The sequence below is a fragment of the Neophocaena asiaeorientalis genome, unplaced genomic scaffold (genome assembly GCF_003031525.2).
Source record: "Neophocaena asiaeorientalis asiaeorientalis breed wild unplaced genomic scaffold, Neophocaena_asiaeorientalis_V1.1 scaffold357, whole genome shotgun sequence".
Lineage (NCBI taxonomy): Eukaryota > Metazoa > Chordata > Mammalia > Artiodactyla > Phocoenidae > Neophocaena > Neophocaena asiaeorientalis.
In genome coordinates, this window is record NW_020173270.1 from 2947625 (window position 1) to 2975044 (window position 27420).

Here is a 27420-nt window from a genome sequence, read left to right on the forward strand (position 1 = left end):
CTGTCTCTTTTCCCAGCATCAGCTACATCATCGGGAAGGACACCTGGGTGGAGCTGTGGCCTGAAGCGGATGAATGCCAAGACGAGGAGAACCAGAAACTGTGCCAGGACCTGGCCAACTTCACCGAAAACATGGTGGTCTTTGGCTGCCCCAACTGATCCCACCACGATTGTCCACCCAATAAAGCTCCAGTTCTATTTCACAAGTCTCCCAGAGTCTGGAGCTCTTTGAGAGGGGGAGAGGCAGCTGTGATCCCCCACTGCCCCACTTGCAGCTCAGCTCCACCCTACAGGAACTTCCTGTAGTTCACCTGCAAGTTCGCAGGGTTCCTCACCTACGTCGCACGTGCCTGCCTCACCTGCACCCAGCCGGAAGTGCACCTGCATCCTCCCCTGAATCTCAGCTGCACCTCAGCTCCATCCGTACCTGGATTTTCATTTGCGTCCTCACCAGCAGCTCACTGCCCCTTCACCTGAGTTCTCACCACCTTCCTTACCTGCCTCTTTATGGCATTCTCACCTGAACTCTTACCAGGATCTCATCTGACTCTTTACCTGCTCTCTCACCTGCACGCTCAACCTGCACACTTGCCTATATTTTCTGCGTCTTCACCTGCTTCCCCCACCTCCATCTTTACCTGTAAACTTACCTGCGTCTTTACAAACATGCTTACCTATACCGCCTTCTCACTTGCACCTTCCCCTGCGTCTTTCCCTATGTCTTCACCAGCATCAGAACTCTCCAGTCCTCCTCTGCCTTCTCACCTTCATGCTCACCTGCGTCCTTACCTGCCATCCTCACCTGTTCTCATCTTCATCCCATTTGCTCTCATCCGCAGCTCACTTTCACTCCATTTCCTGTCTCACGCGTCCCATTTGCATCGTCTAGAATCACCCCACCCTCCAGGTCAACACTTTGTAGATGGGCCTGAAGAGACTGGTAAGATTGTGTGAGGCGGCTGGGCCTGGAGGGGGCGGTAAAGGTCAGGCAGGGTGATGTTTCCAGCTGGAGCCCTGAGGGACCAAGCCAGAGATGTGACTCGTATCTCAGCGGCTGAAGAAGGAGTGCAGAGGCTGTTGTGGTCACAGCCTCACCAGAAACACATGGTGGGGCAGCAGCCACAGTTGAGTGAGGCCACTGGCTGCCAAGGGGCCCCAGGTGCCTCTTCTCGCTCCACCTGTGGTCCCTTGAGGACCGTTGAGGGTGGAATCCAGGCTCCGACTCGGTAAGGTCATCCCAGGAAAACCCCCCTGAACCTGGAAGTCATGCCTGCATAGCCCCCTTCCCCTAAGACCCTGGGTCCTGGAAACCCCACCTCCCAACTTCAGGAATGTTGGGGAAATTGACTCACAGCCTACCCCCACTCCCTCCAGCCTCCAGTTGCCGGACACCCCCATCAAGGGGAGACACAGAGATCCTCATTACACACTAGGTGTCACAGCTGACATCTGCCAGGCCCCCCTGCCCTCCTTTATGTGCAATTTTTTGTTTCTTTTCTTGCTCTGTTTCTTTAATGTGTGGGATGTTTTTGTTTTGTTTTTTACTTTTTTTTTAGCATCTATGTTTCTGGGCTGTGAACAGCACAGATAGGACCTTACATTCTAAAGACAGCATGGAGTTGATTTCAGACAGTGAGGGTATCCAAAAAGGGAAGGAGATCAGGGCGACCTGGGAAGCCTGCCTGCAACGGGGCCAACCAGCAAAGTCACTTAGATTGAAGGATGGTTCAGTTTATGTGTCAATTTTGTTAGGCTATGGTGACCAGTTGTTTGGTCAAATACCAGGCTAAATGGTATTCTCAGAAGGTTTTTTTTTTTTTTTTGAAATATATTTACTTTTTATTGAAAACTGCACTGAACACTAAATGTCCACCTTTACAATAAACAAATACAGTAATGGTAACACACTAAAATAAAACATATTTCTGATAGCCATTATTTTTCTGTTTGGGACAGTTTTGAAGGTTTTTTGGTCACAAAACAGGAATGTCAGGACTTCCCTGGTGGCGCAGTGGTTAAGAATCCACCTGCCACAGCAGGGGACATGGTTTCGAGCCCCAGTCCAGGAAGATCCCACATGCCGTGCGGAGCAACTAAGCCCGTGCGCCACAACTACTGAGACTGCGCTCTAGAGCCCGCGAGCCACAACCACTGAAGCCCACACGCCTAGAGCCCGTGTTCCGCAACAAGAGAAGCCACCGCAATGAGAAGCCCGCGCACTGCAACAGAGTAGACCCCGCTCGCCACAACTTAGAGAAAGCCCACGCGCAGCAAGGAAGATCCAGCACATACAAAAATAAGTTAAATAAATAAATTTATTTTTTAAAAAACTTGAAAAGGAAAACCGGAATGTCCCTATCCAAAGGCTCAAAATAGGCCATATTTTAACCAGAAAGGCGGTGATTCACAAAAGGCTATGAATACAACATGTAACTAGCTGATATAAATCTAATAGAATTTGTTAAAATCAGTCACATCTAATAACACACCTGAAGTATTCTTATATAAAATATCTCATGAAGAAAAGAAGACTTTATCAATGTCTAAAAAAGTGCGTTTGTTCATAGACAATCTGACAAGTTACCATAAAATGTTTCCTGAGACATAATACAACATTATTCTTCTTGAACACTTTCAGTTCAAGACTTGCCACTCAATAAAATAGCTGAGGATATGAAACTGAGAACATATTTTTGATTATAAACAGCTTGTGAAACTTAATACTTTTTTTTTTTTTTGAATCATCAGAAGGCATTACTGAACTCACAACCAACTTGCCCGCTCTGTATGCAGTTCAGATGGGTGAGGCTTCTCTGTACAGAAGCCTGTACTGTCTTTGATCCTATGCTCGTGGTTGTCTAACACAAACAGTTTTCTCCCCATTTTGTAGTAATTTAACCTTCCTATTAGCAAAAAAGGTAGCCAGCCCCCGTGGACTGAAGGAACTAGAGTCAGGATGGTGATTTCCTCTTACTATTTTTTATTTTGATGTTTGGAACTCTTTTTTGTTGTTGGGTTTTGGGTTTTGGTTTTGTTTTTATTTTTAAACTTTTTTTTTTTTTGGCTACGTTGGGTCTTTGTTGCTGAGCGTAGACTTTCTCTAGTTGCCGCGAGAGGGGGCTACTCTTTGTTGCGGTGCGTGGACTGCTCAATGCGGCGGCTTCTCTTTGTTGAGGAACACGGGCTCTAGGCGAAGGGACCTCAGTAGTTGTGGTTCGCGGGCTCTAGAGAGCAGGCTCAGTAGTTGTGGCGCACGGGCTTAGTTGCTCCGCGGCATGTGGGATCTTCCCGGGGGGGGGATGCGGGGGACAGGGGAACCCGTGTCCCCTGCATTGGTAGCAAGATTCTTAACCACTGAGCCACCACGGAAGCCCGGTTTTTGGATTTTTAATTTTTTTTTATTTTTTGTTTGTTTTCAATTGAAGTATAGTTGATTTACAATGATAAGATGTTTGGGACTCTTGATGCAACATTCTAGAGCAAGGGGTTCAGGACCTGCTGTGCCCAAGAGACGGATAAAGGAAAAAGATCTATTTATTCTTTTTTTTTTTTTAAAGAAATTGGCAATGTAATTTTTCAAGTATTTTAAAAAATTTATTTGGCTGTGCCAGGTCTTAGTTTCGGCATGTGGGATCGAGTTCCCTGCCCAGGGATCGAACCTGGGCCCCCTGCATTGGGAGTGTGGAATCTTAAACACTGGACCACCAGGGAAGTCCCAAGATCTATTTACTCTTTGTGATTGGATGCACAGATGAAAAACTTAACTCACGATAACAGAAGTTGGTCGTTACTAAATCACGTCCAGTCTTTTTCCGTGCTTCTGTAAACAGGTGACATCTTCAGTTTGCCCCTGTCGCTAGCTGTTTTGTGGTTTTAACACCATCCATGATGCAAATGTCCAGAATCAGTTTAAAAGACTGTCAAGTTCCTTTTCTCTTGGTTCATCTGTTTTTCACTGTCTCTTGGTGCCAGTTGTATCCAAATGATTACCTTTCCTCACTCTCTGCTATTGCTTGTTGGGGTGTTCTGGGCTGTCCCCATGTTTTCGTGGGCTGGTTGGGAGAGGGAGCTTGGGAAGGGTGTGCCACCGTGGGGAGGTTGTGGGTCCCCAGGATGCCCCGGGGCATGATCCCTTCCAAGGCTGCAGGAAGTCCTCCCAGAGCCACGCCTATGATGCCTGGCGGGCGTCTGTAGGTGGCACCATCGAACTCTGGATGAATTGCTCGCTGATCTATTACGGACCAGGGTGCTGTTATGACCAAGAATTCCTAGTTCACAGTTTCTTAAGCTTTCTGGCATGCCACATGTGATTGCCTAGCTGGTCTCTGCTCACTATACCAGGCCGTGTGAGGTGTACAAATGAGATGTGGTGCATCTTTCAAGGGACCCTGAGCAAAGCCGAAAGACTCCGATTGGTGCTTTCCTTGAGGACTTAAGCTAAGACTTTCTCATCCACCAGTCCTCCGCGGGTGGCATTCACTAGGAATGTCCCTTGTCTCATCTGGTTTATAGTGAAATCAGTGATGAGGTGGCGGTTATATCCGTTGAGACTACAGTGCAAGGAGATGCAGTCTCTCTGATACAGTAAGTCCTGTAGGATGTAGATCCTCTGCACACTCAGGGACGGCTCGATCCCATCCTGCAAGTAGGGGTCATAAAATATGATGCTGAGGGAGAGAGGGAGACGCAAGAGGGAAGAGATATGGGAACATATGTATATGTATAACTGATTCACTTTGTTATAAAGCAGAAACTAACACACCATTGTAAAGAAATTATACCCCGATAAAAATGTTTAAAAAAAAAAGACACTAGAGCTATTCAATGGGGAAAGGAATATCATTTCAATAAATAGTGCTGGAACAACTGGAAAAAAATAAAATATGATGCTGAATCCAAACCATCTGCCCCGTGCGACAGAAGCACATGAGGCCCAGCATCTCCCCACGGGTGCAGGCTGCCCCTGAGGCAACCTCCCGGATCAGCTCGACGCTCTGTACCCACGGGCTTTCCGCAGTGCCTGGTACAGCCATGGGTTCCCCCGGGACAGATTGAGGATGTGGCAGATGGTGGAGTCGTCTGTCTCTTCCACGGCCGCCGTGGGATGTTAGCACGAGGCGATCCCGAGCTCGCCCGCAGCCTTGCCGTCCGCGTGGTTGAAGCTGCTGCCTATCCGCACCATCACCCTCGGGGCCTCGAACTCCTTCAGGTCCTCCCCGGTGAGGGTGATGATGTGGTACATCGTGGCACAGACAGCCTCGTTTAAAACCTTCTCGTGGATCTCCTGAGTGGACTGTGTGTCACAGAAGGCCACGGTGGCCAGGTCCTTCAGGATGGGCATCTCCACTGTGCAGTCTCGGCCATGGAGCAGCACCACGGTGGGGGGGGGGGCGTGCAAGGGGCACATTCATGATCTAGGGGAGGATACCTTCACAGATTCTGTCCAATCGCTGTCGCTTGACTTTGTGCTTATCCACAAGGGCCATTCTTTTTTTTTTGGTCGCGGGGCACGCACCGTTCCGGATCTTAGTTCCCGACCAGGGAGCGAACCTGTGCCTCCTGCAGTGGAAGTGTGGAGTCCTAACCACTGGGCCGTACAAGGGCCATTATTTATCGAACTTTGCACCTCTCTCATTCAAAAGCCCAAGTGGGGCTCTAAGAACTTTGGGACCCTCTCAGGAGTCTGCGGGCATTATGCCACTAAGCACCCAATATAAATTTGTCCACAAACTCTATAGTTCACATCATGGGCTGTCCGTCTTTTCTTTCTTTTTTTAAAATTAATTTATTTTATTTATTTATTTTTGGCTGCGTTGGGTCTCCGTTGCTTCGCGCAGGCTTTCTCTAGCTGCAGCGAGCGGGGGCTACTCTTCATTGTGGTGCGCGGGCTTCTCATTGCGGTGGCTTCTCTTGTGGAGCACCGGCTCTAGGCACGCGGGCTCAGTAATTGTGGTACACAGGCTTAGTTGCTCTGTGGCATGTTGGATCTTCCCAGACCAGGGCTCAAAACCGTGTCCTCTGCATTGGCAGAAGGATTCTTAACCACTGCACCACCAGGGAAGCCCCCGTCCTTTTAAGAGAGTCCAACTTTATTGATTTAAAACCATTTCAGGTGATGAAACCCAAAGCAGGAAGATTCTGCTTCTCCTGGAGTTTCTTCTCAGGGGGCAGGAGACGCCAGTTTTCCTTATTTATGGGCAGGAGGGGCTCTGGGGTTGGACGGGACTTCCAGCAGCTAACTCTCCCCTGTAGGTATTTTTAAAGATGTGATTCACACCTATGGCCAGTTGACTTTAAAAGCAGATTACCCATGGGACTTCGCCGGCAGCCCAGCAGTGGAAACCCTGCGCTTCCATTGCAGGGGCATGGGTTTGATGCCTGGCTGGGGAACTAAGATCCCACATGCAGTGTGGTGTGGCCAAATAAATAAATTAATTAAATTAACTTAAAGCAGATTACCCTTGATAATGTGGGTGGGCCTCTTCCAATCAGTTGAAGAGCTGAGGAGAAAAAGTGGGTTTCCTGAGGAGGAAAGAATTCCAGCTGGCAGTGTGCAGATTCTACCTGAGATTCTTGCCGTCAGACTCAAGACCACAACATCAACCCTTAACTGAATCTCCAGTCTGCTGGCTTGTCCTACGGATTTCGGATTTACCAAGCTACAAAATCACATGAACCAATTCCTTACGATCAATCAATCAATCTCTCTCTCGATTGATAGATAGATGATAGATATTAGATATAGAGGTACATTATTGGTTCTATTTATCTGACTAACCCTGCCTAATATGGGTGGTCAGGGAAGGCTTCTGTGAGGAGGGGGTTCTTGAGTCAGGACATAGATGACAAGGAGGAGCCAGTCATGGGGGATCTGGAAAAGACTGCTCCATGCAGAGGGAACAGCAAGTGCAAAAAGCCCCAGAGGCCCGGGTGCAAGGGCTTCAAGATAATGAAGACCACTCAGTATCTATTCTCTTTTTTTAAATTATTTTATTGAAGTATAGTTGGCTTACAATTTTTCTTTTGCCCCACCACTTAGCTTGCAGAATCTTAGTTCCCTGACCAGGGATTGAGCCCGTGCCCTTGGCAGTGAAAGCACAGAGTCCTAACCACTGGGCTACCAGGGAATTCCTCTTAATGTCTATTCTTACCTCAGCAAACAGCCCTTCTTCTATAAAGGGCCGTATAGTAAATATTTTAGCCTTTCAGGACCGAGAGATAAAATAGAGGATATTATAAAGGTACTTATAAAATGAGAGGAAGATTCCAGCCTGCCATATGCCCCATTAGCTTGGGATGGACCACCCAGGGTGGAGGATGTGATTTGTGCTCTGCTACTGGAAACATTCTCTGGATGAAGAATGATGGGCCCAAGACTTGGAGATCCAGGTGGGTAGAGAGGGTGTGGGATGACCACTGAGGCCAGTTTCTCTCTGCTCCAGTGACAACCAGATCCCAGGCAACCTCTCTCTCCCAAATTCCAGCTGTCTCATGTGGATTAGCTGGCCAGAGTTGAGACAACACGCTGAGTCACCAACTCCCGGAATGAGATTCATCCACTCAACACCCAATAGTTGATGACAGAGGACATGCCAACATGTAGGTGGCAGCCGGTGTGACCAGCTACAAAGGGTGGACAGGGGTGAGCATCGGCTGCCGGCCAAGGAGGCCGACACTGGAAGCAAAATGGGGAAGAGGGGCCAGAAGAGGTTGCCCCATCTGAGACCCCACCACTCACTAAAGTGTCAGCCCCCAAGAGCAGCTCCCGTGGCTGTACAGAGACATGAGCCTGGCCTGATTCAGCCCATGAGCCATAATTTGCTAACCCCCACAAGCTCAACGGAAGGTCATTGGAAGATTTTAAACATGGAAGAGGTGAGACCTGACTTACGTGTTTAAAAGCTGATGCCAGCAGTTCCAATCCTAGGTACACACCCAAAAGAATAGAGAGCTGGAACCCAGACAAATACATGCACACACATGCTTGTAGCAGCACTTTTCAAAATAACCAAAAGGTGGAAATGACTTAAATGTCCATTAACGGGGGAATGGATCAGCAAAATGTGGTTCATCATACACTGGAATATTACTCAGCCTTAAAGAGGAGTGAAGCACTGACACTCGCTACAATGTGGATGAACCTTGAAAACATCATCCTCCGTGAAAGAAGCCAGACACAAAAGACCACGTAGTGTATATTTCCATTGTTTTGAAATGTTCAACACAGGTAAATCCATAGAGCAGGACAGCAGACGAGCGGTTGCCAGGGTCTGTGGGTGGGAGAGTTGGGGAGTGACTGCTTCATGGTTATAAGGTTTACTTTGGAAATGCTTTGGAAGTAGGTACTGTTGTACAACATTGTAAATGTACTAAATGACACTGAGTTACTCGCTTTAAAATGGTTTGTTTTATGTGGTGTGAATTTACCTCAAATAAATAAATAAGTAAATAAGCGAGGTCACGCCAGCTCCAGGGTAGAGAATGAATTATAAGGTGGCAAGAGGTAGCATAGTACATCCATTTGGGAAGCTACTGCAAGAGTCCAAGCAAGACACGATGCCTGCAGTTCCAATCCTAGGTATACACCCAAAAGAATTGAGTGTCTTAGTGCATCTGGGCTGCTATGAGAAGATACCCTAGACTGAGTGGCTTAAACAACAGATATTTACTTCTCACAGTTCTAGAGGATGGAAGTCTGAGATCAGGGTGCCTAAGTGGTTGAGTTCCAGTGAGAGCCCTTCTCCTGACCCTCTTCGTGGCTTGTATCTGACCTCCTCCTCTCTGTATCCTCACATGGCAGAGAGGGAAAGAGAGCATGTATCTTATATCTCATCTTATAAGGACACTAATCCCATTCAGGAGGGCTCCACCCTCATGCCCTAGCACCTTCCAAAGGCTCCACCTCCAAATACCATCCGATTGGGGGTTAGGGTACCAACATCAATTTGGAGGGCACGTAAACATCCAGTTCATAGCATTTAGGGTGGTAGCAGTGGAAATGGAAACAGGTGGGCGCATTTGAGATCTGGTTTAGAGGTTGAATCAACAGGGCCTGCTGAGGGTGGGATGTCGTGACAGGATGGAAGGAGGGGTCCAGGACGACTCCCAGGCCTTGAGTTTAGTTAGCTGAGTAGACAGTGGTTCTACCCTCTGACTGTGAATTTCAATTAAAACCTGCATGCACGCACACACTTGCGCATGCCGACATGCAAGCACGCACCTGCACACACATACATGAACACGCGTGCATGCGTGCATACACGGCACACACATGCAGACACACACTCACACACACGCATATACATACCCACACATATGCACACACACAAACCACTCGTATTTTCCACTGCTCTTATCACCATCTCAAACACTAAATAGTGTTTTCTTACTGGGCTTTCTTATTAGTTTTTCTCAGCCTGCTAGAATAGGAGCTCCATAAGACCAAGGACTTTTGTCTTTCTTGTTCATGGCTGTGCCCCCAAACCTAGAACAGTGCCTGGCACACAGGAGGTGCTCAGTAAGTATTTGGCAACCATGTGAATGACATGGCCAGAAGGGAAAACTGGGGCTTTCCCTCTCCCATCCCCACCTGAGTCACATCTTCAGATGCTTCTGGAGAGACTCTGAGTGAGAGAGAGATGGGGCCGGGCCAGGGGTGGGGGGACAGGAAGAAGAGGAGGATGAGTGGGGAAGGGGGAGGGGCAGCCCCGGGACCCACAGGCGCCTGTCGGCAGCGTGAAAAGCCCAGGAGTGTTGGGCAATCGTGGTTTCCTCCCAGCCCGCAGGACCCAGCCGTGCCAGCCCAGCCCCGGGCGTCTTGGGGCCTCGTCCGCTCAGGCATGGAGGAGACAGTGGTGAGGCCCTCGGTGTTCATGGTGGATGGACAGACGGACATCCCTTTCACAAGGCTGGGGCACAGACGCAGGAGACAGCCCTGCAGTGCAGCCCGGCTGGGCCTGGGCCTCCTGCTGCTGTTGTTGACGACCGGAGTGGCTGTCCAGGGCTGGTTCCTGCTGCAGCTACACTGGCGCCTGGAGGTGATGGCCGCCCCCCTGCAGGTAAGTGGTGCTGGGATGGGGGTGGGGGGGGCTCGAAGCCAGTGTCACTGGGCATCTGTGTGTGTGTGTATGTGCAGAATGGAGGACAGACTAAGAGCATCCCAAGGCAAGTTAATTCACCTCTCGGAACCTCAGTTTCCTCATCTGTAAAATGGGCGTGATAATAAGCATCTTCCCAGGGAATAAAATATGACATTGTGTGTGTGGTGCCCAGCTGGCCCACAGCAAGCATTCAACCAATGGGAACTGACATTTTTTTTTAAATGAGATATAATTGACATAGGACACTGTGTAAGTTTAAGTGTACAACATATTCATTTGTTACATAAATATTGCAGTAGGGTTGCTATTGTAGTGTTAGCTAATGCCTCTCTGGTATCACATAATTATCATTTCTTCTAGTGGTGGGAACGAACAAAATCTAAGCCTTTAAGAAGTTTAACGTTTATAACACAGTTGTGTTGTCTGTAACCCCTGAAATCGACATTCTGACATGGCTAGTTATTATTATTTTTTTAATATTTATCTGACTCTTCCATTTAGCCACTTTTATTTTTATTTTTAATTTTTTGGCCATGCCGCGCAGCACGCGGGATCTTAGTTCCAAGACCAGGGATGGAACCCACACACCCTGCACTGGAAGTGCAGAGTCTTAACCACTGGACCGCAGGGGAAGTCCCTGACATGGCTAGTTATCATCAGCTGTAACCTGATCACCATTTTTGGGACTGTCACTAATCCACTGCGTCCGAGTCTGTGAGAATCTCTCTCTGCATCCATTTCCCATTGGCCTTGGATGTCTCCGTCGGTCTGTCTGCCACACCTGTGGGTCTGTGTGTCCCAAGCCACGCCCATGTGGTCTCAGCCTTTTTGCTTCCAGGTCCTTTCTCCTCATGGCGGGAGCTGTGCTGCTGTCCTGCACCCATGTACCCACACGGCCATGTGCTCACCTGTCTACAGCCCATGTGGTGACATCATGTGTCTTTGTTTCTGCGTCTCCGTGTGCCCAGACCCACGTGGCTCCATAAACCACGCAACCCACGTACCTGCATCCACGTGTGACTTGTCAGTGTGTCACACAAGTGTCCAGGTCTGTGCCCATGTGTCCATATCCACATGTTAGCATTTATGTCCAAGTGTCCAGCCATCCAGGTGGCCATGTGTCTTTGACAGCACTTTTTTAATAAACCCTTATAGTACCTGCTCTCTGCCAGGCACTATAATATGATTTTCACATGAAAATTCGCTGAATCTGAAGCAGGAACTTTTTATGTGTCCATTTACAGAGGGGAAAACTGAGGAACTGGATGGTTAAGAGCCTGCTGGGTGGCAGGGTGTGAGGTGGGGTGTGCACATGGCCTTGGATATGTCTGAGGGTGATGTCTGTGCCCGTGGTCTGCATGTGTCTCTCAGCCACGAGTCTGAGTGATGCCAGGGCGTGGGCCCTGCAGATCCTCACCATGGGCTGCTCTGCACTTTTAGGACAGAGGTGCAGGATCCTGGGATCAGCTGGTGCAAGGTGAGTCAGGGTCCTGGTCCCAGGAGAGGGGATGGAATGGTTCCCACGCTGCCCCCACCCCTTCAGCCCATTGCCCAATGTGATTTGCACAAGTGGCCTAAGCCCCACAGATGCCCGTCCCCCAAGCTGGAGAAGCAGAAGTTTGGGTCATTCCGGAAAGGGTGGGGTTGACACCAGGAGGCGGACTGAATGAGCCCTCTGGAGGCTGGCCCTTACCCCTCTGACTTCTAACCCTCTCTCCCCAGATCGGAGGCCCCAGCGGGCCAACCCGACAGCACACCTCACAGGTGAGGGGGCCCCCAAGTCCTGGCAGGGGCTAGGGGTTCAGCGTGTCCTGGGGAGACCAGACAGACACCCCAACATGGCATCGTATTCCTTCATTCATTAATTATTCACAGAGCTGCCCAGAGCACAGGCACTGCCTAGGTCTGTGAATTTCCTAATTTTATTTATTGAATAAACCCTTGTACCAGTGCTTACTCTGTGGCATGCACCGTGACGTTCTTTCCACCTATTAATTCATTAAATCCTATTAATTCATTAAATCCTTAGCTGACACTATTCAGAGCTCCATTTTACAGAGAGGGAGACTGAAGAACTCAGAGGTTATAAGCCTACTGGGCCAGGATGTGTTCTGCCACTTACAACTTCTGACAACTTGGGCAAATCAATTGCTCTGTGCCTCAGTTTCCCCACCTGCAAGAAGGGGATGAAACGAGTTAAGATGTATGATAAGCACGTTATTTTGCCACCTCCTGGGCCTCCGTTTCCCCACCTGTAAAGTGAGGATAAAGTGAGTTCATATATCTAAAGCTCTGGAACAGCCTAGCACAGAGGGGGTGGCACTCAGAGAGGGGTGGCGACTGGCCTGGGGTCACACAGCAAGCGTGGGACCTGTGCCTACCAACTCCCCCTCTGTCTCCCTCCGCAGGGGCCAACTCCAGCCTGACAGGCAGTGGGGGCCCGCTGCTGTGGGAGACGAAACTGGGCCTGGCCTTCTTGAGGGGCCTCACCTACCGGGACGGTGCCCTGGTCATCGCCCAGGCCGGCTACTATTACATCTACTCCAAGGTGCAGCTGGGCGGTGTGGGCTGCCCCCAGAGGCTGACTGGCGGCCTGCCCATCACCCACGGCCTCTACAAGCGCACGGCCCGCTACCCCGAGGAGCTGGAGCTGCTGGTCAGCCGGCGGTCACCCTGTGGGCGAGCAAGCAGCCGCCAGGTCTGGTGGGACAGCAGCTTCCTGGGCGGAGTGGTCCACCTGGATGCCGGGGAGGAGGTGGTGGTGCGCGTGCCTGATGAGAGCCTGGTCCGAGTCCGCGATGGTACGCGGTCCTACTTCGGGGCGTTCATGGTGTGAAGGAAGGAGCCAGGGTAGACTGAACGGAGTCCGACAGACAGAGACCTCAGAGGGTGCCTCGGGAGACAGGAAAACCAGCAAGCAGAGATTTTGGAGTGTGCCCAGAAGAACCCCAAACTCGACAGGTGGAGAGCTAAGTGGGGACCACCGGGACCAAGAACCCAGTTATCCCACAAGGTGAAAGACCCAGCAGGCACCTCTGAAGAACCAAAGGAGACTGCAGACCCTGCCATGGACAACACTGAAGACACGGACCTGGAGCCTTGGGGGTCTGTTAGCCCCCAAGCAGGGGTAAAACTGATCTACCTGATATTCAGGAAAAAGGGGTGAGGGGTGGGTATTTATACTTCTGATTCAGAACTAAGTGGGACTTGGGGGTCCAGGGAGTTGGCTGAGAACAGGAAATGTCTTATCACCCTCTCCATTCTCACAAGTGTGGGCAGAGTGGGGGAGGGCAGATTTATCATCAGGACTCACCCACCAGTGGAGAGCCAAGCCCAGCCCAGCCCTGCCCATGGTCTTAGTCACCTACCCAAGTCCCAGCTACGGGCTTGTGGCCACACCACAGCCTGGCCATGAAGTTACACTCAGAGATGCAGGCATAGAGATGTGCTGGTAGATGTTTGACAACCAGGTTTTCTGGGAGGGGAGAGGCTTTGTAGTATCTGTCGATTTCCATGGTGTAAATATTCCCACTGTGGCTGGTCTCTGTCTCCCATATAAATCATCAACCAGTTGGCTGTATCCCAGAACTGCTAAGAGCTCACATTCCATCAGGACAGCAAAACTGTTTCAGCACCCAAGCCAGAGCCTGGCACAGAGCCACTTGGAAAATATTTGCAGAAAAAAACACAAAGAAAGAGAGAGTGAGAGAAGGAAGGGACGGAAGGAGGGAGGAAGAGAGGTAGGTAGAGAGGGAGGGAGGGAGGGAGGAAGGAAAGAAAGAAAGAAAGAAAAAAGAAAGCAAGAAAGAAAGAAAGGAAGGAAGGAAGGAAGGAAGGAAGAAAAAGGGAGGAAAGAAAGAAAGAAAAGGAGGAAGGAAGAAAGAAAGAAAGAAAGGAAAGGAAGGAAGAAAGAAAGAAAGAAAGAAAGAAAGAAAAGAAGGAAGGAAGGAAGAAAGAAAGAAAAAAGGAAGGAAGGAAAGAAAGAAAGGAAGGAAGGAAGGAAGAAAGAAAGAAAAAAAAGGAAGGAAGGAAAGAAAGAAAGGAAGGAAGGAAGGAAAAAAGAAAGAAAAAAAAGGAAGGAAAGAAAGAAAGAAAGGAAGGAAGGAAGGAAGGAAGGAAGGAAGAAAAAGGGAGAAAAGAAAGAAAGAAAGAAAGAAAGGAAAGGAAGGAAGAAAGAAAGAAAAAGGAAGGAAGGAAGGAAAGAAAGAAAGGAAGGAAGGAAGGAAGAAAGAAAGAAAGAAAGGAAGGAAGAAAGAAAGGAAGAAAGAAAGGGAGAAAAGAAAGAAGCTACCATCACAGCTACAGCATCACAGAGAATCACAGCCCCACAAGTTCAGTCACTCCTTCACAACCACAGACACATACACACAAAGCATCAGATTCTCATACAACCTCACACACGTCATAGCATCACAAGCCCTCAATCACAGACACTGCATTACAACCACATAGGACACAGTCACACACAAGTCATCATCAGAGCCTCAGTCACCCACACAGGCCATACAGTCACACCACGTGTGACACACAGGATACAACGCTTCTCACATCAGACTTCCACATGCTGTCTCACAGTCGCACCCATCACACACAGAGCATCACAGTGGCACACAAATACACACACAGCCTCAAGTTCCTCCTAGCCAAGACATACACATCCTGAGGCGAGGACCAGACTTAGTCTGTAGCCCTGGTCCCCTTGACCACTGGTCTTGGAAATAAATGGTGAACTTTGCACCTGGATCTGTCTGGTTCTTAGGGGAAGGATGGCTCATGAAGGCATAGGGATAGATGGAATGACCCACAAAGGTCACTTTTACAGCTGAGAATATGAACCCAGCTGGCTCAACTCCATGCAGGAAGCTTAGCAGGGAAACCAGAGACCTGACGCCCAGGTCTGCCTTAGCCTCAAATCTACAATTCCTGAGAAAGTAGAGGCTACACACTTCCAAGTACCCTAACTGCAGACATCCAGCACAGATTGGCAGTCTACCCAGCCAGTCGGAAGCTTGGAGTAACTGGGGGCATGAAAGAGTGTGGGGCGGGGCAGGTAATGATATGCGTACAAATCAAATGGTTTATGCAAGTGAGCATGGACCCAGGAAGTAAGGCTTCCCTGGAGTCTAGGATGAAGACTCAGACCTCAGAGGTGAATGAATCATTCTTGTTATTGTTGACATTGTTGTTGACATTGTTGCCTGATATAGGGGTGAAGGGGGCTTTGTGATCAGACGGTCCTGGGTTCCAAGTCTACTCTACCACTTCCTGGCAGTGTGACCTGGAGCAAATCCCATCACTTCTCAGTACCTCTTAGGTAACAAGAGTCCTTACCTCCTAGGTTTATTGTAAAGATTAAATCTGATGAGGAAAAAGCCATTTGGTATGGCGCCTGGTACACAGTAAGAGATCCACACGTGTGGGAGTGCCGTAAGTGATTTACAAATGTTAAGGAGAGCATTTGTCAGGCATGTCCCCTACGCCAGGTATCTCGTGCAAGTCACACCTTTACCTAGATCCCTGGGCAGGAGCTGTTGTCGCCCCCATGTTCCAGATGCAGAGACTGAGGCAGGGATGCGTCCCCCACTCTGCCTGCACCAAAGGCACACAGCTTCGTGCCTCTCTGCCTGTGTTGGGCTGGTGGGAGATGAGACAGCCCCAGACGCCCAGATCCCACCCACGCTGGAGTTTCCTTTACTCTCATCATGGTCTTTCTGTTTCTGTGGCTTTAATGAGGAGACCAAGGCGTGGGGAACTTATCAAAGCCACCAGCAGCCACCAGCGTCTGCCTGGGGATGGAACCTCTAAGTTTAGCCTCCGAAGATCATTCCCGGGAGGGGCCTTGATTTCAGATAAAGTGCGGGAGCAGCAAGGCCCCAGCCCAAGCCAGTGACCTACTTCACAACTTCTTAGAAGTCTATCTACTTGATTTCCGCTTTCACCTCTGGCGTCTTTTCAGATTTCACCCTCCCGCCCCACCAACTCTCTCAAGACCCAAAGTCTGCTATCCTCAGACTCCTTCCCAGCCCAGGGGCAGGAAACTCTCCTGCTTCTATCCATCTCTTGCCAGGATCCAGAGGTAATAGAAGGCAAAATAATGGTGATTACATTGTTTCTTAATTTCCTATGATGACACGATGCCCTTCCCTGCTAATGTACCCAGGCACTGTGCTAAGTGCATTAGTTCACAGTAACTCATTGAATTCTCAATGGTGGGGGCGGGTCATTTTATGGATGGGGAAATCTAAGCACAGAGGGGTTAAGTCATTTCTCCGGCAAAGGTGGGAAAATATACGACAGCCTAGATGACCATGAGTTTCAAGAAAAATGAGAGTCCCTAGTCGTATTAGTTTCCTATTGGTGTTAATACAATACTAATTTGTTATCTTACAGCTCTGGAAGTCAGAAGTCAGAAATGAGTCTCATGGGACTCAAATCAAGGTATCAGGGGGCCGCAGTCCTTCTGGAGGAAAGATTTGTCCCCAAGCCCTTTTCTCAGGCTCTGCCTCTGTGGGAGCCCAAACTAAGATACGTGTGTAGCAAACATGAATCTCAGCTCACAAGGAGTGAAAAATAATTCAACTTCCTTTTATTCATAACGCAACTTAATTTATGCAAAGGTCCTTTTGCACTGGCATGCTGAGACCTTGATATTAGTCAGTTGGGAGCCATACCTCCCCACATGCTCCTGTTCCAAGACTGCCAAAATTCCAGGGAGCTTAGGGAATGCCAAGGCATTAAGGATGAGGGAGGGATCTGTCTAATTCTCTAGCTACACATGCATGCTGGTGCCCCATCTCTTCTGATCCGCCTACCCTCTATTTTCCTCTTTGTGACCTATCAGAAGTGGTACTTTCTCTGCCACTCCTGAAGCTTGTTCGTGAAGCTGACTTTTAAGCCAGGTTTAGGTACAGGAAACTCTTTGAGGCTCTCTGTGGCTTCAGCTGCCCAGAGACACCACTGAGTCATTTCCTTTTTGGGGACCTGCCGCCTCTCTGCAACAGGGAGCAGTACTCAAGCCTCTTCTAGTTTTCAGTCCCCCTAGAACTTCTCTGGGGGAACCTTCCATGTTTCCAAGGTTGTTTTTTTCCAAAAACCAGAGCACAGGAACTCCCTGCCCTGTCATGGCTGTTGAACTGTGTCTTCCCCAGAATTCATATGTTGAAGCTCTAATACCCAGCATCTCAGAATGTGACTATATTTGGAGATAGCGCCTTAAGAGAGAAAATTAAGGTGATTCAAGTGGGCCCTAATCCAGTATGACTGGCGTCCTTATAAGAAGAGATTAGGGCACAGATGCACACAGAGGGAAGACCATGTGAGGACACAGGGAGAAGAGGGCCATCTATACAAACCAAGGAGAGAGGCTTCAGAAGGAACCAACCCTGTAACCCTTTGATCTTGGATTTCCAGCCTCCAGAATTGTGAGAAAACAAATTTCTGTTGTTTAAGTCACTCAGTCTGTGGTCCTTTGTTATGGCAGCTCCAGTGAACTAATATATCACCCTAACCACCCTCCTGCCCCACCCCACTACCTAGGCATAGTTAAGATATGCCAAGTGCTTAATAGAGCAGTTCCTGGCACATACTAGGTGCTCAGTAAACATTGGCCGTCGTTGTTGACATTATCATTATTTATTTCTCCCATCCCTTTCCCCATTTGGGCAGAAGCTGGCTTTGTATGTCCATTTCTTCACAAAAGAGATGGTGGAAAGCAGGAATAACCTAAGAATCTCCACCTGGCATTGATCTCCAAAAGCATAAAGTAATGGAGAGGTTTAGGGTTTGGCCAGAATTGGGGGGGGGGGATACGTAGGGATAATTCTGAAGAGCCACCCTGGCTTCAGAGCTCCCCGTGAGACCCACTGAAGCCCCTGCTGTCAGAGCCCAGCACTTCCCTCTGCCGGGTCCTGCTGCCCTCACACCCTCACACGCGCTGAACCTGACAGCACTCGGCAATTAACCTCCACCATGCAAATCTCCCTTGCAGAGCCTGTTTTGCGGAAACACAATCTTTTGAGAGCGGGCTCAGCTGACGCAGACAGACCCTGCTCCTACTACAACTCATGGACATGCTGAATAAAGTATAATAAAATATTACAACATATAGATGAACTTGAAGAAAGAAACATCCCTAGATGCTTTGGGAAGAGAGAAATTAAAGCCAGAGTGACAATGGGGCAGGGGGGAGAGGCTGTTGGTCAATGGATCAGGGTGGGGGTGGGGATTGGTCCCAAAAGTAGACTCTAAGGGACAAAGAAATGGGGATGTGGTAACCCTTAGGGTCAGCGATGTGGCTCAGATCTATAGGACGCTAAGGAAAGGGAACTGGGGTCCCTGCCCAGAACCTGAAGCTTGGAAAAGTAGTCCATTCTGATTAAGGGGGTCTAGAAAAAGTCTACCTATTATGGGCAGGGAGGAGACTCACCCACAAAGGATGGAGACCTCAGACCTGCGTCACGTGTGAGTGCATTTGGAGTCTCTACAGAAAGTGCAGGAAGCATAAGACAAGCTCCTTGCGGTCAGGGAATGTGTCTTGTTTTTTCCATCTTGTAACCAGAACACAATAGGTTCTCAGATGATCGCGGTTGAATAAACTGACTGTGACTGACCTTGACCAACAGAATGTTACGGAAATTCCAGGAATTCTAGACTCTAGTCCTCAGGAGGCCAAGTAGCTTCCAACGTTTGTCTTCTCGGAGCCCCGAGTGGCCATGTGAAGAAGTACAGCCATCCGGTGAGAGAGGATGGTTGGAACGAGAGCCCTGGAGGATGAAATGATGTGAGAGGCAATCCGTATAGTTCCACCAGCCTCAGATAAGCTGCCCCAATCCATACAGCTGAAACTAACCATCCTCACCAAGCCCTGCCGGGCCAACTCACAGAATTATGAGCAAATTAAACACTTGTTGTTTTACACCACTAAGTTTGGGGTGACTTGTTATGCATCAATAGGTAACTAATAGACTGTGCAAGCCCTTTTCTATAACCATACAGATAGATAGGCAGGCAGACAGACAGGGAGACAAATAGATGGATAAATAGATGGGTGTTTCGATGGGTGGATAGATGAGTAAGGGGATGGATGAATGAATGGGTAAATGAGTGAAAGCATGGGTGGGTGGGTGGATGGATGAATGGATGGATGGATGGATGGATGGATGGGTGGACAGATGTGTGGATGGGCGGTGGATAGATGGGCGGGTGGATTGGATGGATGGACGGATGGATGTACAAACAAAGAATGAATAAATGGATGTTGAATGAATGGATACACACATAGATTCTAAATCACACTCTAACCTTAGTGGTAGCTTATTTTGGCAAAAAAAAACCCTACTAATTCATATCATGTAGGCATCCATTGTAGGATGTACCCCAATCTTAGAGTAAAATCTGTGGAACTAAGGCAAAAAAAACCAGGGCTAATATATATGCCAGATTTATATATAGCTTAGAGGAAGCAATATGTTGTCACGGGTACATTATCCTGATAGCAAGAAAGTCCTCTGAGAGCATCTTTTATGTCCCAAAAGGAAGCCAGGCAGATGATAAAGTCTACTCCATTGGCCGATGTGTCTGTACCAAGACTAGTACCCATACTGTACCAACACCGCTTTCACTAATATAATGAATACAATAAGTCCTGCTACCTGGGAGGACAAAGCCCTTCTTATTCTACATCTTCAGGATTATCTTGGCTATGTATCGTCCTTTATTCTGTCAAGTTCCACGGAAAACCCAGTTGAGATTTTTACTGGAACTGCATCGAATCTGTAGATCAAACTGGAGAGTACAGATGTCTTTATAACACTGACTCATCCAGTTAATGAACATGGTATAACTCTCCTTTTATTTAGGTCTTCTTTAATGTTTCTGAATAATGATTCATAACATTCTCCATGAATATTTTGTACCATTTTTAGGTTTATTTCTAGGTGCTTTACATTTTTTTGGTGCTGTAATCAATGTCACCTCTTTTTTAAATGATACTTTCTAACATTTGTTGCCGGTATATACAATGTAATAGATGTTTGCAGTCATGACAATAACACTGAAAAAAAAGTCCCTAAAACGGACGTCCTTATCTAGATTCTGATCTTTAAGTGAATGCTTTTAATGGTTTATCATTAATGATGAATCTGCTGTAGGGTTTTTTAGGTGGCCTTTATCAGATTAAGGAAGGTCCCCTCTATTCCTAATTTATTAAGAGATTTTTAAAATCATGAATAAATGTTGAATTTTATTAAATGTTTTCTCTACCTCTCTTAAAGTATCACATGGTTTTTCCCCTTTAGACTGACAACGTGGTAAATTATGTTCATCAGTGTTCTAACATTAATCCAAACTTTTATTCCTGGAATAAATCCAATTTGGTCATGATATATTTTTAATATATTACTGAAGTCAATTGAGTGGTATTTTATAGAGGATTTTTGCATCTGTGTTTAGAAGGGAGATAGTCTGTGGTTTTTTCTGACTCATACTATCCTGCAATTCTGGCCTCATAAAAGAAACTGTGTGTGTGTGTGTGCGTGTGTGTGTGTGTGTGTCTGTGTTCTGAACTAGTTTGTGTGCTGTTAGCATTAATAGCTACACAGATATTTAGTCGAACTCTCGTGTAAAAACATCTGGATCTGGTGCCTTATTTGTGGGGAAGGTTTGTGTGTGAGTGTGTGTATGGGAAGATTTTAAAGTTATGATTCAATTTCTTTAATGAGTTTTAAATTCTTTAGACTTTGTGTTTTTCCTTGATTCCGAGTTCCTTAAGTTATATTTTTCTAGAAATGTGGGTATTTTATCTACATTTTCCCAATCATGGGTGAAGAGATGCCATATTGGTGAATAAAATCTTTCTCCATGTCTTTTTAATGTTTCTTCAACCTCTGCAGCCTCTGTAATTATGTCCCCTTTCTTATCAATAATACTTCTTTTTTTTTACTATTATGTTTTTTACTTTTCAAACTATTTATTTGTTTGTTTGTTTGTTTGGGCTGTGCAGGTGTTAGTTGCAGCACGCAGGATTTTTAATTGCGGCATGCGGACGTCTTAGTTACGGCATGCATGCGGGATCTAGTTCCCCAACCAGGGATCGAACCCGGGGCCCCTGCCCTGGGAGCACGGAGTCTTACCCCCTGGACCACCAGGGAAGTCCCGATAATATTTCTAATTTTCACTTTTTCTTTGTTTTTCCTTAATCAATGTCACCAGAAGTTTATCGTTTTTCTTCTTTTCAAAAAAACTAAATCTTGGCCTTTTTAATTTTTTGAGGAATCACCATACTGTCTTTCTATTGTGGCTGCACCATTTTACATTCCAACCAGCTCCCCAAATATTTGTTGTGTATTTTTCGGGGGCTCTGTGCATGTTTCATACATGTGGCCACAAGATCAAGGTTGTTTGTGTATTGTTCAAATCTATATCCTTAGTTTTTAAAAATTGAAGTACAGTTTATTTACAATGTTTCAGGCGTACGGCAGTGATTCAGTTATACATACATACATGCATATATGTATATATATATATTCTTTTTCAGATTCTTTTCCATTATAAGTTATTGCAAGATATTGAATATAGTTCCCTGTGCTATACAGTAGGTCCTTGTTGTTTACCTGTTATATATATAGTGGTGTGTATCTATTAATCCCAAACTCCCAATTTATCCCTCCCTCCCCTTTCCCCTTTGGTAACTATGTTTTCTATGTCTGTGAGTCTATTTCTGTTCTGTAAATAAGTTCATTTGTATCATTTTTTTAGATTCCACATATAAGTGATATTTGTCTTTGTCTGACTTTTCACTTAGTATGATAATCTCTAGGTCCATCCATGTTGCTGCAAATGGCATGATTTCATTCTTTTTTATGGCTGAGTAACTTTCCATTGTATATATGTACCACGTCTTCTTTATCCATTCCTCTGTCTGTGGACGTTTAGGTTGCTTCCATGTCTTGGCTACTGTAAATAGTGCTGCTATGAACATAGGGGTGCGTGTGTCTTTTCGAATTAGTTTTCGCCTTTTCTGGTATATCCTTATTTTTTGTCTGCTTGAGCTATGGGTTGCTAAGAGAGATGCTATAAAAATCTCTCACTTTAGTGGTGTAGTTACCTAATGTGACGTAATTTAGATCCTTCCCCCACCTGCATTTCAGGTCTTCAAATTCTGCAGAGAATTTTTACATCAGTAGCACATCTCAATTCGTACCATCCACATGTTTGAGGTGTTCTGTCGATCCTTGCTTTGTTTATCGTGAGACTATGTTAGTAAGCACGTACACATTTAGAATTGTTATATTTTCGTGACAGAGAGCTAGTTATATCTAGTAAGGCTTCCCACATTAAAGTCTATGCTGTCCAATAATAACAGGGTTAAATCAACTTTCTTTCTGGCTGTGTACCCCCTTTAACTGGCAACTTATTATACCTTTTAAGTTTAAATGCAAACAACACGTTACTGGATTTTAATTTTTCTTATCCAGTCTGACAATATCTGTCTTTTAATTCGAGTATCATACAGATGCTGTCCAAGAGCAATGTAAGGTGAGCCATCTCTGTCATTTAAATTTTTCTAGCAGCCACAGTCAAAAGGTGAACAAAATGGTAAAATTCACTTTAATAATACGTTTTATTTTAACAACATAACCAAACTATTATTGCCTCACAAGGAATCAATATAAAGTTAGTAACATTTTACCTTTTTTTAATTCCAGGTCTCCGAGTTCTGGGGTACATTCCACACTAACAGCACACCTCAATTCAGACCATCCACATTTCAAACGTTCCGTTGTGATATACGGCTTGTGGCCACCGTATGGACTAGTGCTGACTTAGACCATCTACATTAATTGCAATCACTAATATGTCTGGATTTATTACGTGCTTTCAGACGGTCCCTCCACTTCTATATTTTTTTTCTCTCCTTCCTTGCCTTGTTTGGGATTTTTCTCATTCCAATTTTTTCTTACACTCAGTTCAGAAATTACACATCCTATTCCTATTTTGGACATTTCCTTAGGCGTTTTTTTTTTTTTAATTTTTTATCTTTAAATAATTTTTTATTGGAGTACAGTTGATTTACAATGTTGTCTTATTTAATTTATAAATGTAATCTATCAAAATCTAGCGTTATTCAGTCTTTTTCATCTCCAAAAGCCTCCGAGATGGTCTGCCTGTATCCACTTTCACCCCCTACAGGCCATTCTCCACACAGCGGTTAAAGTGAGATTTTTGGTAAACTTTTTTTTTTTTAATGTGTAAAATGTGCAAAAGCAGGCATCATCTCACGTAAAGACATCTGTTTGATGTCTTTATCAAATGTTTTTGATATCCAAAAACATTTTAGAATAAAAAAACCTTCTTATACTATTTAAAAAATGAAAATTACTAATCAAAAGGAACAAAAGCCAACTCAATTATCACAGAGAAGCAAAGAGTAACCAAGGATTGTAAATTCACTTTTTTAAAAAGCTGTTTAAACTTTTTAAAAAGTCGTTAAAAATTTAAACAAATGTCCATCAACAGAAGAATGGATAAAGAAGATGTGGTACATATACAATGGAGTATCACTCAGCCATTAAAAAGAATGAAATAATGCCGTCTGCAGCAACATGGATGGACCTAGAGATTGTCATACTGAGTGAAGTAAGTCAGACAAAGACAAATATCATATGATATCGCTTATATGCAGAATCTGAAAAAAAGTGATACAAATGAACTTATTTACAAAACAGAAACAGACTCACAGACTTGGAGAAGGAACTTATGGTTACCAGGGGGAGGGTGGGAGGCAGGGATAGACTGGGAGTTTGGGATTGACATGTACTCACTGCTATACTTAAAATGAATAACCAACAAGGACCTACTGTATAGCACAGGGAACTCTGCTCAGTATTCTGTAACAACCTAATTCAGAAAGGAATTTGAAAAAGAATAGATGCACGTATATGTATAACTGAATCATTTTGCTGTACACCTGAAACTAACACAACATTGTACATCAACTATATTCCAATATAAAATAAAAAGTTTAAAAAAAACATAAACAACTTACATTTACTTTTTAATTGAGATATGATTGACATACAAAAAAGCTGTACATATTTAATGCACATATCTCTATGAGCTTGAAGATAAACACCCTTAAAACCATCACCATCAACAATGCTATAAACTTAAACATCACCTCTAAAAGCTTCTTTTCTTTTTTTTTGTGATAAGAACATTTAACATAAGATCTGCCCACTTCAAAATTTTTGAAGCGTACAATACAGTATTTTTAACTATATGCATTATGCAGTATAGTAGATCTTAGGACTTATCCATCTTCCATAACTGAAACTCTGTACCTGTTAAACAGTAACTCCCCATTCCCCCTCCTCGAGCCCCTGGCACCCACCATTCTATATCCTTTCTCTGTAAGTTTGACTGCAAGTCCCTCATATGAGTGGAATCATACAGTATCCTTTTGTGTCTGGCTTATTTCAAGTACCGTGAGGACATCCAAGTTCATCCATGTTGTAGCAAATGGCAGAATTTCCTTCTTGCTTAAGGCTGAAAAATATTCTATTGTATGTATATGTCATATTTCCTTTGTTCATTTATTCATTGGTGATCACTTAGGTTGTTTCTATACCTTTGCTATTGTAAATAACACTTCAATGAACATAAAAGTGCAGGTATCTCTTTGAGATCCTGACTCCAACTATTTTGAGTTTATATCCAGAAGTAAGATTGCTAGATGGTAAGGTAGTTCTATTTGAGGAGCTTCCATACTGTTTTCCATAGGGACTGCACCATTCTGTATTCCCACCAACACACACGCACACACGCGCACACACACACACACCCTACTAAGATATCGATTGGGGTTGCACTGAATCTATAGATCAATAGATGTTGATGTAGAATTCATGTTTTCACAATATTGTCTTCCAATCCATGACCACAGTATATTCCTTTGCCCCGCGGCCACTTTCCTGCCAACGTTGATGGACGGTGAGGCCCTGTCCGCGGCCACCAATCAGGGGCAAGCTGCTGCACCTGGCAGATGGTTGGCTTCGGGAGGTGAGGCCGACGGACAAAGAGGGGAATCCCCCAGGAGTGCGCATGCGTCTGTCAAGTAAATAAACGACCCCAAGCTAGGAACGAATGGATGAATTAAAAGAGAAAAAAATAAATGAAAGAGGGAGGTAAAGAACTCCCTGTTTCCACGCACCTCAAATTCTGGTGCGCACGCAAACAAACTGGAGAACGTAAGTGTTAATCTTTACATCGCTTTACCTAGTATGGTTCTCTGAAGCTAGTAAATACTTGCAAATACTGAAATGAATAGTAGCAATGCTGAGCCCATGTTTATTGGGAGCGATCAAGAATTGAGACGAGAGATAAGGTTGGAAAGAGGGACAGGGACAGCCAGTAAAATCTCCCTTTCTTTCATTACAACTTTTATTTATTATACTTTAATAACATTATAAAATAATGTAAAACTTATAAGATATATTACTATATTTTTCACAAAAGAAATGCAGGTTCATTGTCGAAAATTTAGAAAAGGAAATCCAGAATAAGAAAAAAATGGTAAAAATCACTCAGAGATATCTATCCACTGTTGCCGTTTGGGTGTATTAGCATCCATTATGTTTTAAAATATATACGGGTGTATATGTATTTTTTATACAAAAATGTAATTTTGTATATTGCTTTCACTTAATAATAATATACATCTTTCCATATTAACAAAAAAAGGGGGGAGTGACAGGGATGTATAGGAGCAAAGCGTTTGTATACTATTGAAAATATGTTAGTATTATTAAGACTAAGTTGTCATAAGGTTGCTAAGGGGTTGGGTTGTAATCCCCAAGACAACGACTAAGAGAATAATTTTTGAAGAGAAATGAAAGAGGAAAACGATGGGCAACCAAAATGGTACACTACAAAAAGTCCATTAAATACCAAAAAAAAGGCAGTAATGGAGGAAATGAGGAACAAAACGTATACAGAAAACAAATAGCCAAACTGCAGAAGGAAGTCCTTCCATACAGATACAGTAAGTCCTCTACATGAGAACCTTCAAGTTGCAAACTTTCAAAGATGCGAACGTGCATTCCGTCAACGTCAGGCGTGAGTGAAATAGCAGCTTGCCCTCCGTCTCCTACTGCTGACGATCCTTCAGCTCTACCATCTCCCACCTCCTGTCTCTCCTCCAGCCAGTAACTCTTCTTGCCTGTTCACCTGATGCCAGCCCCTGGATGCCAGCTATCGTACTGTGCTACTGTACTTTAAGACTGTACTGTAAGATTAAACATGTTTTCCTTATTTTTTGTGTTTGTTTGTTTGTTATGTATTATTTGTGTAAAAAGTGTTATACACCTATTACAGTACAGTACTATATAGCCGATTGTGTTAGTTGGGTACCTAGGCTAAGTTTGTTGGACTTATGAATAAATTGGACTTAAGAACAGGCTCTCAGAACTCATTCAAATGTAGGGGACTTACTGCAATTGCCTTAAAAGTAAATGAATTAAACTTTCTGAAAAGGCAGAGCTTGCGATACTGGATACAAAAAACCATGGTTCATCTGTCCACAGAAGACTCACTTTAGCTACAAAGACACACAGACGTTGAAAGTAAAAGGATGGAAAAATATTTCATCTAAATAGTACCAGAGGAGAGCTAGGAGGCTATATTATTGTCAGACAAAATAGACTTTAAATTTTTAAAAATTACAAGGCACAAAGAAGGATCTTATATATTGGTAGAGTTTCAATGCAGCAAGAAGATATAACAGTTATAAACCTAACTAGACCACCAGGGACAAGTGGCCAGTGACAAGGTCCTGGCCCATCAGCTGTGTAGGAATGAATTTCCACATAGAGACGGAAAGTAGTGAAGCAAGTAAAGTGTTTATTAGGAGGAAAAAGTGTACAAGATGTGTGGATAGACACATGGGTGGGCTCAGAGAGAGAGAGTCGCACCCTCGTGGTAGTTTGAATCACTTTTATGGGACATTTCTTCTGGGTTCCCTTTGGCCAGTCATTTCGATTTGACTGGTTCAGAGTCCATATTTGGAATATCTCAGGGTCCTCCCCTGTGTGAGTACACATTTCTTAGCCAATATGGATTTTAACAAAGAAACCTACGGGTAGTAGACATCACTTACTATGGGATGGCGCCCCCTCCCTTTTTAATCTTCAGGGAGCCTTTCTGCACATGTGTAGTCAGGGAGGTCTCCTTGACTTTGAGAATGAGGAATATGTGATATTTTGTCTCTTATATGGGCAGGGCCCAGCCTCCTCCATCATCCTGCTTTTATGGAGTTTCTGCTATTA

At 45.3% G+C, this 27420-nt stretch overlaps 2 protein-coding genes and 1 pseudogene across 4 annotated transcripts in view; 2 read left to right on the plus strand and 1 right to left on the minus strand.

The window, feature by feature from the left end:
• Positions 1-181, plus strand: part of C3 (complement C3) — a 34524-nt gene extending 34343 nt beyond the window's left edge. Inside the window, 1 exon segment of the mRNA XM_024745820.1 lies at positions 1-181. This exon segment is cut by the window's left edge and continues 27 nt beyond it. Coding sequence (XP_024601588.1) covers positions 1-158 — 158 coding nt within the window. The 3' untranslated portion in view covers positions 159-181.
• A 3824-nt stretch (positions 182-4005) lies between these two features.
• On the minus strand, positions 4006-5485 carry LOC112400257 (C-terminal-binding protein 2-like; annotated as a pseudogene).
• A 4227-nt stretch (positions 5486-9712) lies between these two features.
• TNFSF14 (TNF superfamily member 14) lies at positions 9713-19200 on the plus strand. 3 transcript variants are annotated; one of them, XR_003003377.1, is made up of 6 exons: positions 9713-10057; positions 10938-11147; positions 11540-11576; positions 11822-11863; positions 12508-13226; positions 18087-19200. XR_003003377.1 is itself a non-coding variant. In XM_024745911.1 (5 exons), exons 1-5 carry the CDS (start codon positions 9839-9841, stop codon positions 12933-12935), a joined length of 936 nt encoding a protein of 311 aa, XP_024601679.1. In that variant the 5' UTR covers positions 9713-9838; the 3' UTR covers positions 12936-13840. The 3 variants fall into 3 exon arrangements, 2 of the variants coding, with proteins under 2 accessions (XP_024601679.1, XP_024601681.1); XM_024745911.1 differs by lacking the exon at positions 18087-19200 and having other exon boundaries at positions 12508-13840; XM_024745913.1 differs by lacking the exons at positions 10938-11147; positions 18087-19200 and having other exon boundaries at positions 12508-13840.
• The last annotated feature ends 8220 nt before the right edge of the window (positions 19201-27420 follow it).

Excerpts from the sequence above, each read along its gene's own strand:
- TNFSF14 (XM_024745911.1), top strand. The coding sequence starts at position 9,839 with ATGGAGGAGACAGTGGTGAGGCCCTCGGTGTTCATGGTGGATGGACAG. Across the intron at positions 10,058-10,937 it reads TGATGGCCGCCCCCCTGCAG|GTCCTTTCTCCTCATGGCGG; the intron begins GTAAGTGGTGCT and ends TTTTGCTTCCAG. Across the intron at positions 11,577-11,821 it reads CTGGGATCAGCTGGTGCAAG|ATCGGAGGCCCCAGCGGGCC; the intron begins GTGAGTCAGGGT and ends CTCTCTCCCCAG.